At 35.2% G+C, this 13836-nt stretch overlaps 1 protein-coding gene across 3 annotated transcripts in view; it reads right to left on the bottom strand.

The window, feature by feature from the left end:
• KITLG (KIT ligand) overlaps positions 1 to 13836 on the bottom strand; it is an 87137-nt gene that overhangs the window by 24387 nt on the left and 48914 nt on the right. For 2 of the 3 annotated variants that reach the window (XM_073900534.1, XM_025882605.2), the window contains 3 exons: positions 5220 to 5390; positions 2685 to 2844; positions 1880 to 1963 (listed from right to left, as the gene is read on the bottom strand). In XM_073900534.1, the coding sequence (XP_073756635.1) occupies positions 1880 to 1963; positions 2685 to 2844; positions 5220 to 5390 (415 nt within the window). The remainder of the gene's footprint in view (positions 1 to 1879; positions 1964 to 2684; positions 2845 to 5219; positions 5391 to 13836) is intronic. The other variant, XM_073900535.1, reaches the window with a different exon arrangement.

Raw genomic sequence — 13836 nt, 5'->3', positions numbered from 1 at the left:
AACACTATCAGCCATTTTGATCAAATTTGAGAATGCTACGCTCGATATTTGAATGATACACATGTTTCAATAAATTCTGAAATATTACAGTGCATATTTTCTGACAATAGAACTTAGAAACCAATAAGTTATCTAGAAAAACCACATATTTTTAGACATTAAATAATCCACTTTTATATTACCCATGAATCAAAGAAGAAATCACATTGAGAATTAAAAAATATTTTTAAAGAAATGATAATGGAAACACAACATATCAAAGTGTGTGGGATGCAACTAAAGTTGCTTACAAGAAAATTTATAACTTTAAGTGCTTATATCAGAAAATTAGAATGGTTTAAATCACTAATTAAATTTTTCTACCTTAAGAACTTCAGCTACAACTTAGCTGAACAAACTAAACCCAAAGTAAAAAGAAGGAAATAATAAAGATTAGAAATCAATGAAATATAAATTAAGAAGCCAAAAGTTGCATCTTTGAAAAGATTAATGAAATAAAATCAGTAGTTAATAAGAAAGACCTTAACTGGCTAACACACAGTCCCTTTTTAAAACTTTTCAGATCTGATGTGTTTTGTAATTCAGAATTTCATATTTTAGAAGGTTCTGTCTTACAGATATTGTATATAATATCCTCAGTGAAGTCTAGGTAGCACACTGTAATCAAACACAATATTTCTGTAGTGAAATCTATAAATATTCACTTTTAGAAGGAAAAAGACGATAAATAGCCTTATCTCAGTTTAGGTCAGGTCAGGTTTTGGTGGCAAAAATTCCAAAACAAATGGATTTTAGAGGTTTTTAAAAAATTTCTGAATTGCAGAATTGCTATTGTGGATTTGTACTAAACTGATCACTCCTTTTTATAGGTAGGTCCTCTATGTCCCTGAACATATGACAGTGCCCAATTACTAAGTCTTCAGGGATGACATTCTTAGCTAAGATCATAGGATGAATTTTTTTCCTTCTATAGCTTCCATGAAACTAGAGGATCAGAATATTTAGTAAAATCCAATGACCTTTATATAATGACCTTGCCTGTATTTGAAAAGGGGACATTAGACTTCCAGGAAATTGGGTTCCTAGTCAAAGAAGACAGAAATTTCAGGCAAAGAAGCATATTCTCCTCTATATAGTAAATAAAATCATCAGACATACAAACACATAATAGTAAATACTGATATATACAAAACTGAAAATATCCTTGGAATTCTATACAACGGACATCTATACTTTCAATTTTCAAATTCCATTTTTGTCAGGCAAATTCCACAACAAATATATTAAGTTGACAATGAATAAAGCTTAAATTATATTTCTAAAAGTAATTATATGACTTATTTAAAATAATCTCAGATTTCGACCCAATTTTCTAGAGATCGTCTTGAGTTGTAGGGAAACCCATTTCTACAAAGCTAATATTTATTTATTTAAAAAAATTTTTAAAGAAGATTTATTTATTTATATTAGAGAGAGAGAGAGAGCACACAAGTGGGAGGGGCAGAGGGATAGAGAATCTCAAGCAGACTTTGAGCTGAGTGAGGAGCCCATGTGGGGCTCAATCTCACGACCCTGAGATAAGGAGCTGAGCCAAACCAAGAGTTAGATGCTTAAGAAACTGAGCTACCCAGGTGCCCCCAAATTTTTATTTAAATTCTAGTTAGTTAACATATAGTGTAATACTGATTTCAGGAGTAGAGTTTAGTGATTCATCACTTACATACAAACCTAATAATTCTCAGGAAGACCATAACAGGAAGAACAGTAACAGAACAGTATTAATAGTAATAATTGCAGAAATTTCCTTCAAAGCCCATGCAATACTCCCATAGGTGCTAACTGGAGCCATGCATGCATTAAATCAGACGTATGTACTTACTATTACTGCTACTGCTGTCATTCCTAAGGGAGCTGGCTGCAACAGGGGGTAACATAAATGGTTTTGTGACACTGACTCTGGAATCTAAATAGAAAGCAATAATGTGTCAGTGTTGCATGGTGATTTACATAAATTACAGAGTGTGCAAAAGGTTGAAGTGCAATACCAGTGTACTTTCAAGGTCTGCTTCCCCAATTTTGATTATTCAGATCCTATTTATTTCTTACTGGGTCCTGTTCTATTTTTATTAAGAAATTCATCACAGTCACCTTATAGAACAAAGATTCGTTGCCTACATATGTTAATAAATCTAAGTAACACAAATTGTTGGTAATTAGTCTTAAAAAAAAAAAAAAGCAATGGAAGTAGATTTTGTACTACAGGGACCCAGTGGGATAAAAGGTCTCAATACAGAGTAACTGGTGAAGATCAGAATTCATGACTCAGAGGTAGACCTTAAGGAAAAGATTTGAAAAGGGGACATTAAGAAAACTGAAGATGAAGAATAACATACACTACACAATACTAGCAAATTATCAGATAAAAAATGAGTCACTGTATCCCATATTGTTTACCCACACAAAATTCGTATATTTGAAAATGATGAGTGCTGCTTTGGTTTGAAAACCAACAAATCAACTGATCACTTCTTTCATGCCATTGATATATGTCTTTGTATTAGACATATGCACATACATCTTTCTCTAGCTACACATATATTTGAGTCAGAGGTAGATTCTTACCTACACATACAAGATTCAAGCTTGCTTTTGGCATTTAAATTGGAAATGCTTATATGTCTTACCTTTTTCAGGACTTAATGTTGAAGAAACCACACATTCACTAGTTTTAGATGCCACGGTCTCCAAGTCCTTGAGGGCATCAATGGATCTATTAAAAATTCTGAAGAATTCTTCAGGGGTAAAATGCCTGTGTTCTGGGCTCTTAGGTGTTTTTTTTACATTCTAGAAGAAAACAGGATTATATTTTTCAGATAGTTTACAGATTTAACTGATGTCAAGGTAATAGACTATAAATACATTCCCCAAAGATTCAAGTAAAACTAACACTTTTAGACAACTGTTGTATCACACATAATTCAAATTGGTACTACAAGATAGTGATCCCATCCAGTTTGGTCTGGGGCTCAACTCTAGATAAAGGAATGGAGTGGTGGTGGGGGTAAGGTGAATAGAACATCAAAACAAAATAATGTTAGCAAGAAATTAGAGACACTGTTCTTTAGAAATGCTCATTAAAATAATTATTCCTCATTAAAAAAAAAAAAATACCTCTCTATAACACATGCTCCAAACAGCCCAAAATTAGAAAGTCTGATGATACTAAATATTGGCAAGAATATGGAACAAAGGGGACTCTTATATACTGGTGGAATGATATAAATTGGCGCATTTGGTATCATCTGGTAAGATTGGACATGTGCCCATTTTGTAACCCAGAAATTCCACTTTTAGGTGAATACTCTATAGAGAAGCTCTGGCACATATGCATCAGGAGACATACAAGAAAGTTCTTAGCAACAGTGTTATATAACCCTTCCATCAAACAACAGAAGAGTGGTTAAATCATGAGAGACTCTTAACTATAGGAAACCAACTGAGGGTTGCTGGAGGGGAGGTGGGTGAGGATGTGTTAACTGGGTGATGGGCATTAAGGAGGACATGTGATGTGATGAGCACTGGGTGTTACAAGCAACTGATGAATAACTGAACTCTACTTTTGAAACTAATGATGTACTATATGTTGGTCAACTGAATTTAAATGAAGAAAAAAAAGAGTGGTTTAATAAATATTGGTATATTAAGTCCACTCTATAAGCAGGAAAAACTTAATTTCAGCTATATGCCTCAAAGTGGATATATCTTATAAACATAATGCTGAGCAAAAGAACCAAGTTATAAAAGAATAGAGAGTATGATTAATTTCTAGAAATTCCCCAAGAAAGCAAACCAGACTATATTTTAGGAATTCATACATGCATGATTATCTATAAATAAAAGTAGGTAATAATAACACCTATGTAGCATTTGCTATGTACTACACTAAGTGCGTTATACATATTAACTCCATCTCCAAAACAACAAAGAAATACCACTGGGTTCTAGCCACAGTGCCCTGATTAGTAAATATATACTCTTCAGTATTTGGGATGATCTTCTTGACATCACCATTTACCTAACACTTAACTCATCTTTCAAGCCCCAATGGGCGGATTATTTCCTTCATGACACTGTTCCTCATATGCCCTACTTTTTGTGACCTCTACCTCTTATCATTGCCATCAGAACACTATTTGTACTAATATGATATAAAAAGACATGTTAACTCTAAGATGTCATAGACTGTAAGACACACCAATTTAGAAATTAAAAAGTAAAGCAACAGAAGTGATGAAATGTAGTGAGGAGTCTCTTAGTACAGTAAGAATTCTGAGTTTGAACACACATGGGATGGATATTGGGTCTTAAAGAGAAATTGAATTTGGATGAGAAGGAAGTATTTAAAAGTACAGAATGATATTTAAAACCTTAGGTTTAAACATCTAGAAGGCCTGTAGGGTAGACACTGAATTGTGAACTCTATGCTAAAGCAAGTCTCCCAAGATCTATTTTGTGGTATTCTAAAATAATAATAAAAATGTTTATTAGGATTTATTTTGCCAGACATGGTACCAAGGCACTAATCACAAATCATCTAATGTCAACTCCATGAGATGGATCCTGTCATTGTCCTCATTCTAGGCATAAAGAATGTGAACACAGAGAGGTTAAGTTCACAAAGGTAACTAGTGACAGAGTCAGGATTTGAACTCTAACACCTCATTCTTGATCTCTATACACTGCCTTGTCAATAAAGTTCAATCTCACAGCACTGCCACGCCCACATTCTGAAGCTGGTAACAACTAGTCATCAAATGACCTGGAGATGTTAAAATGCACTTCATTGTTGTGACATGATTACTATGGATAGGAGATCTAAGTGTTCATTATAGATAATTTTCCATTTAAATGTAAATGAACATTTGTAACCTAAAAGGTGGGTTATGAGGACTTCATTCACGAAATAAAGGTCTATTTTTTTTATGTTTAGTGGGAATAAATTTAATTTTTATATTAAATGACATCTAAGCCTTTATGTATGTTTCAGTATTGCAGTGTGACCACAACCACCTATTTTCCGTGCTCATCTTAAAAAAATTTTTTAATTAAAAATTTATAAATTAAAAATTTCACAAATAAAGATATTGCCACCCTTGCCTAGGTCAGCATAGGTCTTAGAGAAGAGTAGTAAGAAGCAATCCCAAAGAATACAAAGTTACCTCAAATGAGTGTTCTTCCATGCACTCCACAAGGTCATCCACTATTTTCACAAGTTTGTCTATGATAGAGTAATTACTCAAGCCTTCAGAAATATTTGAAAACTTGTCCAGAAGATCAGTTAAGCTGACTGACAACTGTTCCACCATCACGCTTATCCAACAATGACTAGGCTGCAAGAAATTGAAAGAAAGGAAGATAAAGGCATCTATTGTAAATACAGTAAACTTGGAGTACCCTTCTTTAAAGACATCAATGTTTCAGTCCCTGCTGGACAAAGAATTTCCTTATATCAGAACAGGTCAGTTCTTGTGTTTTGTTTAACTCAGATTTAACATCTGCTTCAAAATTTGCAAATGAATAAAGACCTGAACAAAGTATTGCTGGTAAAGAATGTTGCTCTTCCATGGAAGTAAATTAAATACAAAGCCAAGTCTTACCCTTGACAAGGTTTACTTATTTTACTCACAGCGTTTTTAGAAAAGCTTTATGCAGAGGGAGTTACCTAGCCCTCAAGGACTCACAGTCTTTTGGTGAACTGGAATATGAAACAATGGATTAAAATAGCTTATTTTTCCAAAGTGCTTGATAGATTTCAAGGCTTCTTCATAGATAAATTCATGTGGATGTCTAAAAAACAAACAAACAAACAAAAGCCCTGGCAGGAATGTGGTCTCTGAGAGAAGCACTTTTGCCTTAGCAGCAGGACCAGCTACATAATTTGTGGAGCCAAGTGCAAAATGATAACATATTTATTGGTTCAAATTTTGTTCAAGAATGAATGATTACAAGATGGTAACAGCAGAGTAGTAAACCAATCACGGAGCCTTGCCCATGAAGCTAGCCCTGCCCATTGGTTAGAAGCTCAAATCTGTACAGTCAGGTATAACTGGGTTCGATTCTGGCTAAGAAACTCCAGACATCTGCATAAATTCTCTGAACCTCTCTGTAGAATGGGAATAACAGAACAAGGTAGTTGTGAGGAGATAATGTACATAATTTGAATGTAAGTTTTAATGAAGGCACTATTTTTTTTTTTAATATGGCCTAGAACAGTGTCTCTGGCATGTGAAAGTTGCTCAGAAACTAATTGTTGAACAAATGCATGAGTGAATAAAAAATGAATGAGAAAAAAATACTCTGTGTCAGGGGTCTACACTTTCTGTAAAGGGCTAGATAATATTTTAGGTTTTGCATGCCAAGAGGCAAAAATAAAGGATATTATGTAGGTGGGCATTTATACAGAGAAAACAAATTTCTACAAAACTTTTATTATAAAATTAAAATGTAGTAATAATAATTGAATATAATGTCTTTTGCAGAATAATCAAATTTAATCTTTTGTAATATAGGTCTACCAATAAGAATGGAATTCTTTATTTTGGTTCAACATTTTGTTTAGCTGGGTTTCAAAGTATTCTCGATTATCAGACTACAAATGTTCATCTGTAAAAACCAATCTCAGCTGGCTGGCCATATAAAATCAGGCAGTGGATTGGATCTGGCCTACAGGGTATGGTATACCAGCCTCTGTTATAAATGGCTCTGGGCCAATAAAGGTTTAGATTATCAGGAAAAAGATCTCCTTGATGTATTATTAAATTCTACTTTTTAAATTAGTGTAACATTACTTAAAATAAGTTCATATACTTTGTATACTTTAACATGTTTTCTTACATAAACATCTTTTAAGTAGAATCTCTGATTTTTTTTTAAACTTGGCTAAAATGTAACAAGTGAGAAAAATAAGATTGGGGATAGCTATAATTGCCATGGTGTATAAGATCCTAAATAATTTAAAATAACTTCTGCTGTAATAAAAATATTATAATCATAGGGTGTACCTGATGCCATGTAAAATTAATCAAACCACTAAACTTGATTTCTCTTCTTACTAGCAGAATATCTCTATGGGGGGAGGCCAAGTGATTTATCCTAAATTATACAAGGGGGCCGTCTTCTATTCATTTAACAGAACAGTTTTAATTAATATAACACAGCCAAAAAGGAAATGGGTTTATCTACAAATTGGTAAGCCCCAATTCCTGGAAGCACTAAATGTCATTCAAAACGTTCAGGAGTGTTGGCTCTGGCTTCAGAAAAGTATAATAAACAAACCCCCAAATGGGAATTAGTTCAATTAGGCCATTTCACTCAACTCATCAACCAAGTTCTCAAAGACTATGTGTTTCCAAAGTATGTTCAGAATGGATTCTTTGTTTTGTTTAATCAGTGCTTATCTCAAGCACATGTAAGTTCACATTTGCATCATTCACAGGTCTCTTTCCAAAATGTCAGTCTTTCCTTTGGGACTGAATCGCTCTCCAAGTCTCCATCCATTTAAACAGTGATAATTCCCTTTCAGATAGTCAGCCCTGTCAGCAAGGGGCAGATTTCCTAGAATCTGGGATACAGCACATACTGCAAATACTGTTTGAAGAGTATTTATATGGTAGGGCAGCCTTCCCCAATTAATTCATTCTGTTGTAATGGTGCAAATTTTTCTGTGGCAAGCTGATTCTAGGTGTCAGTCTCTTTAAATTCTGTCTTCACTCCACTTTATAAACATGCTTGCCTATCCTTTCCTCAGATCTTCTGACATAGAAGAACCAAAATCAAATTCCCTTATTCTGAACTAAGGTACTCCCTTTAGCTTCTGCAGTATGGGTGCCTTAAGTGAGCAGGTTTTTTTTTTTTTTTCCTTTTTTGTGGTTAAAGTAGAAAAGATTTTGTTTATAGGTTTCTTATTTTTAACCAGGGAACTCTGGGGTGCTTTACTACCACCACTTCTGTTTATCTCTATTTTCAGCTGAACTCTATGTTTGTATTCTGTATTCAAGTTCTTATTTAGCTATGACGACTCTCTCACGGCCACCCATGGTCCCCGTCCCCCACGGTCCCCAACTTTTATATACCTAATCAACAACTGAAGCAATCAACATTTCCTAGCAAAATTCTCAAGCCTAAACTTCTAACTTCTTACAGTTAAATCCTGGAAATCTCACCATCTAATCCTAGCCCAAAATTTGCCCTTTAAAAATTATGAAGTATTCATTGCTAGCTGATATGAGCTTCTGTACTACTACACTGCTGCAAAACACATTTCTAAACATCTTGTAAATTATATTTCATTCATTATTCATTCTTGCCAAATTTCCTTGGAAAAAACTATATAATCAATTCAGAGTTCTATCTTTTCATTAATTTGCTTAAAGAGTTACATGTTAGCTTTTTAGGATTCTTGGACTTATTAAAGATAGATCTGAGGCTGAAAAAAAAATTAAATATCAGCCAGTTTTGACCTGTCTGCAAGAGAGAAAACCAGTTTTGACTAGATCATCAAGCAATTTCATATTTTCCTTTTAATTAAATATAGTCAATGATTTGCAAAGAGAATGAAACACAGGAAACTCAGTATTTCATTTGTGAGATGATAGATCTGCTTCTTGACTCTTCCAAGATTATGATTAGGAAACGAATGATTGAAGGCTATAAGTTTCCAGAATATAATTTTTCCTTTTGCCTTCATAATAGGCATTATTATCACTATTCCTTAGCTTTAGACCATTTTAAGCTTAAATAGTTCTGTATAAATATCAACTCACAACATTCATCAGAAGAATGTAAGATACAAATAATGTTCTCTATTTTAGGAGAAGAATGTGAAGAATTAGGAAAGCTGATAAAACCACACAGGAGGCCAAAGAAGTGAGGTAAGAGGTGCCTCTCAAATTCTTGAAGTACATATAATTTAATTTTCCATTCACCTATATATACCTACAAAACAAAATATACTCCTTGCTTTGAAAGGGAAAATCTGTCTGGGTTTTCCTTAACTCCAGACTCTCAATTTCTTATCTTCTTTCTTGGTAGCCTCCGTCCTACATTTTCTGGGTTAATTACAGCAACTCTGGCTAAGACTACTGGAAAAACATGCTTTCAATTCCTATGTAACATGTATCATTCTAGAATGCTAACTGAATTAATGCATCGGTAATTCTTGACCTGCCACCATGCCACCACCATTGAAGATTTGTTTAAAAGCTGTAAACTTCCTAAGGGATTTTAAAGCACCATGACCAAGTTAATGATTTAACTAAATGATTAAATAAAAGACATAAAAACTCCTATACTTAAAAGCATTCTAAACATAACTAGAATAGGACTGCTTCCAAAGACCAATAATGGAAATATCTTTGCACATTCTAAAACCACACATAAATTTAAAATAGGTCATATATGAGTATATAAAATACATAATATATGATATGTGATATAACACCTCTGCAGCCCCAGAACTGATACATTTGAGACCCTGGCTGAAACTGTGTGCTTTACAAACATCCTGGGGACTTGCTCAGTCTGTCATGCTTTTCTCTTCTTCTATCCCCTGCTTCATTCAAGAAATTGTTCTGGTTTATGAGCTGAAAGAATTTGACACAATATTCTGCATCAGTCTTAGATGCAGAGGGAGTCTCTAAGGGCAGTCACCATTAGCTTTATGGGATTAGAGGCTGAAACTGGGCAAAACGACAATGACATTTCTTCATGCACACACTTGGCGCTACTCTCCATTTGGTACTGTAAGTATAGAGATACCTGTGTACTTCCTTAGTGGGTCCAAGGTAGGTATCTACATTGTGAGAGCTCCCTACAAAGGAGTTGGGATAATGTATCCATTAGAGATTTTCAGGGAGAAAAGCACTGACTCATAAAACCATGAGCCCTCTGAGGAATATTCACAAGCATGCATCCTGTCTTCTAATCCAACTAATCTAATTACCAGCATTACTGCCCAGTTAGATTGTTTTTGTATTCTTTGCTTTAATGTGTGTGTGTCAAACTGAAGTCTAGCCAGAATTAGAGGTATGAATGCCCAGGGCATAAAGCATTCCTTTCCTTCCTCTTGTGCTTCCAGCATTTACTTCCTGGCTGAGAAATCAAAAGAACCTAGAGCCATGCCATTGAGAATCACAATAGTTTAGATCTGGAAGGAATACTGAAGACCACCTGCTCCAGTCCCACCAATTTCATAAATGGGAAAACCAAGACCTAGAGCAGGGAATGCTTTGTTCAAGGTTGTACAATAAATTTAAAACAGAAACATTAGAACACCAAACCAAGACTCACCTAGTTCTTTTACCAGTGGTACAAAGCACATACAGCTGCAGTATTTTTTCTGCCAGGTTGACCACGAGTCTTGTGGTCTCAAATCTGGACCAGGCATATTGGTCCTTAGATTCAACTAGGAGAGCTCTGGGGAACGGAACTGACTCTTTCTGTGTCACTTCAGTAAGTTCAGAGTCATACTGATGAAAATAAATTTCTCTGAGCCAATTGTCACAACCAAACAGCAAATGCCATCTGCCTTTAGTGGACTTCCTTTACTCTCCTTCTAGTATTTACTCTTAGGGCTGGAGAAGAGACACTCCCCTGCTACTTTCAAACATTCCATGGCAGGCAAATTTCAAACATATCTATAAAAGCACTTTGCAAAACAGTGTGTGCTCACAATCCTGGTGTGGAATCTCTAAAATCTTAACTCCCTTTTGGAGGAGCTGGGTTTTGTTATGATTTATTTTGGTCTTCTCCCTAAACAATTAATTTGGGTTTTCAGTATTCACTTTAGGCATCTAACTTTCATTTTCTTGCTTGAATTAAAGTGATGTAGAAACCTCAATCTGATTAAGATGATAATTAGCCCAAACACTATAAATATATGTTGTTTCCCAGGGCAGGCCTATAAGTGGTCCCTGAGCCAGACACAAAATAGCACAGTGAGGAAGGAACAGCATGGCAGGTAAGGGCAGAAATGATGAACTAGAATCTCAGTGTCTAGTCCCAACTGTTAACACGCTTTGTGATTTTTGTCAAGTCACTTTATCTATTCAGAGCTTCATGTTTCTCCATAAAATAATGGGGTCTGTCTAATCTGTGCTAGCTAATATGGGGCTATTAGCCCCTGTGGCTACTTATCACTCAAAATGTGGCTAGCATGACTAAAGCACTAAAATTTTAATTTTACGTACGATTCAGTGACTGGAGAAAGGTTTTTTTAAAGAAGATTTTATTTATTTAGAGAGCACGTGCAAGCAGGAGGAGGGGCTGAGGGAGGGGAGGGAGAGAATCTCAAGCAGACACTGTGCTAAGCATGGAGCCCCACATGGGGCTCGATTTCACAACCCTGAGATCACCACTGGAGCCCAAATCAAGAGTCAGATGCTCAACCTATCGAGCCACCCAGCTGCCCCATGCCTGGAAAACTTTTTAAGTGTATTTGGAAAAACTTAGATATATTAATCTGCACTATCAATTGTAAATTTTATGAAAATCTAAATATGGAGTAAATATTTCTGATGAAAATTTAATGTCTGCACTGAAGTATGCTATAGGTATGAAATACACAGTAGATTTTGAATATGAAAAAATTTAAAATGTTCCATTAATTTATTTTGATAAAGTAAAATGTTATTTTGGATATACTGCAATAAAAACTATTTTACTTATTCCCATGTTCCTTTTTACTTTTTTTTAAATGTGGTTACTGAACAATTTTTAAGATTACATATATGGCTTCCACCATGTTTCTACCAGACAGTAATGGTCTAGATATTCTGAAGAGTGTCTTAATATAATCACTTATTAAGATGGGCCCTGTACTTTGAGTACACAAAAGAGCCACTTAAAAATAGTATTTAATGTTCTATTTTATTCATTTAACATTTTATACTTACTCGTTTTAAATACATACTTTATTATATAGGAGGTAGAAGTAGATAAGTACAGTGTCTACTTGGCTGATTTAATTTATTTCTATAGGAAGTACTTCTAATCGTAGGGGTTGAGCCTTAGGTATGGATCCTATGAACTTGCCCTGTGGCCCTAACTGATTGGATAATGGCAGATCCCTCAGCCAGCTGGACCAGTTGGGAAGTCTCCCCCACCCAAACCTGTAAGGTAATAGAGACTAAACAGTCTCTGAGCAGCTCTACAACTGCAAATATATAAAGCTGGGAGTCTGGGGTAGCTACATTTCACCAGGTGACTGCAACACAAAGAAATTCTGCACAGACAGAACAGAATAAGGCAGAGATGCAGAGACTCGGAGAGAGGAAAAGGAAAACCCGGTAGTTTTCCAATCCTGGCAGAGTCCCTTCATGAAGCCTGGCCACATCCTCACTTTTTTACTAGAATGCTGTTCTTCAGCATTCTTATAACTGGAATTTTTCTTTCTTTCTTTTTTTCTTTCTTTCCTTCTTTAAATTAAGTTTCAATTCATTACTGTTAGTGAGAACCAAAGAACTCTAAACAAATAAGATGGACTCCTTCAAGATTTGGAAATCAGGATATTTTTTTGCTAACAGTTAAATGTTTATTGGTAAGCAGTTTTTGAGTAACACCTACTTGAATGGCGAAGAAATACAGAGTGAAAGATTTGATCCCTAATCTTTAGATAAATAAGATACAGTAAAAAGAGAAAACATAACAAATAATGATAGCATCTGACAAATGTATATATTCTATATCTTGGGCTTTTCTGATCTTAATTATTTCTCACAACACTTTGAGACAAATACATAACATATACAATTTTAAATAGCTCTGTAAGCAATATATGATCAGGTACCCAAAATGAATAGCTTCTGGACAAATTCTATAAAAATTCAAAGATGATGAGCTAAAAGGTAAGGTCCACAGATCAGATACCATGTTGGTGTTACCAACCGCCATGTCTCCCGAACCAAGCAGAGCAGGGGTAATGCTAGTTTTTACTGGCCAGATGATACAGGGAAGAGAGTACACTCTTGAACGGTAGGAAATGGGCCTGGGGATAAAGTGGGATCTCATCCTGACCTTGGATGAGAGGACCATGAGGTTGCCTTCAGCTACAAGATATTGCATGATTCTGCAGGTAGAAATGGGATGAGTGGATGGAAGAGGAAATGGCATTCGTGGCAAAGGGAAGTAGCACTGAGCAAAGTCCTGGAGTTGAGAATAAGCACGGTAATTTTAGGAGGCAGGGATGCATCTTGCTGGGGTGGCGGGTTTGTGTTGGGGAGTAATAGATATTAAGATGAGCTGGTTAGGATGAGGCAAGATTATGAAGAGTCATGAACATCAGATTCAGGAATTTGGCATTCAGCCTTTAGTCACTGGAACAATGAGAAAGTCCTTGAATATGGAAATGACTCAATGAAAGTAGTTTAACAGGAGCCTCAAGGAAACCATGATTCCTAAAAATTGAATAATACTTTATACATAAGATTTTTAATAAAATGTACATATATCTAAAAAAAGATAGCAATAATGTTGTGCAGATATTGTTTGAGGAGTTACAGGCACTCAATCAATACAACAATCTTGTGGACTCTATTCAGGTCAAATTTGTGCCTCGGGGAAACAAGAGATTACATGAGAACTTTTCTCCTTCCTTCTTCACTTTCTCTCAGCAGATATTCATGAAGTGCCTATCAGTCATTAGGCACTGATGATATAAAACAGAGCAAACAGAGACAATCCCTGCCCTCATGAAGTCGACAGGTTTAAGTGGAAGGTTATCAATTAAATAAATCCACAAACGGAAAACTGCTACTTTGAAGAAGGTCACAAAGAGCGTTT

This window comes from Callorhinus ursinus, unplaced genomic scaffold, assembly GCF_003265705.2.
Source record: "Callorhinus ursinus isolate GAN/ISIS: 27379988/994484 unplaced genomic scaffold, GSC_fseal_2.0 scaffold14, whole genome shotgun sequence".
Classification (NCBI taxonomy): domain Eukaryota; kingdom Metazoa; phylum Chordata; class Mammalia; order Carnivora; family Otariidae; genus Callorhinus; species Callorhinus ursinus.
This window is presented reverse-complemented; position numbering and strand designations above follow the sequence as displayed.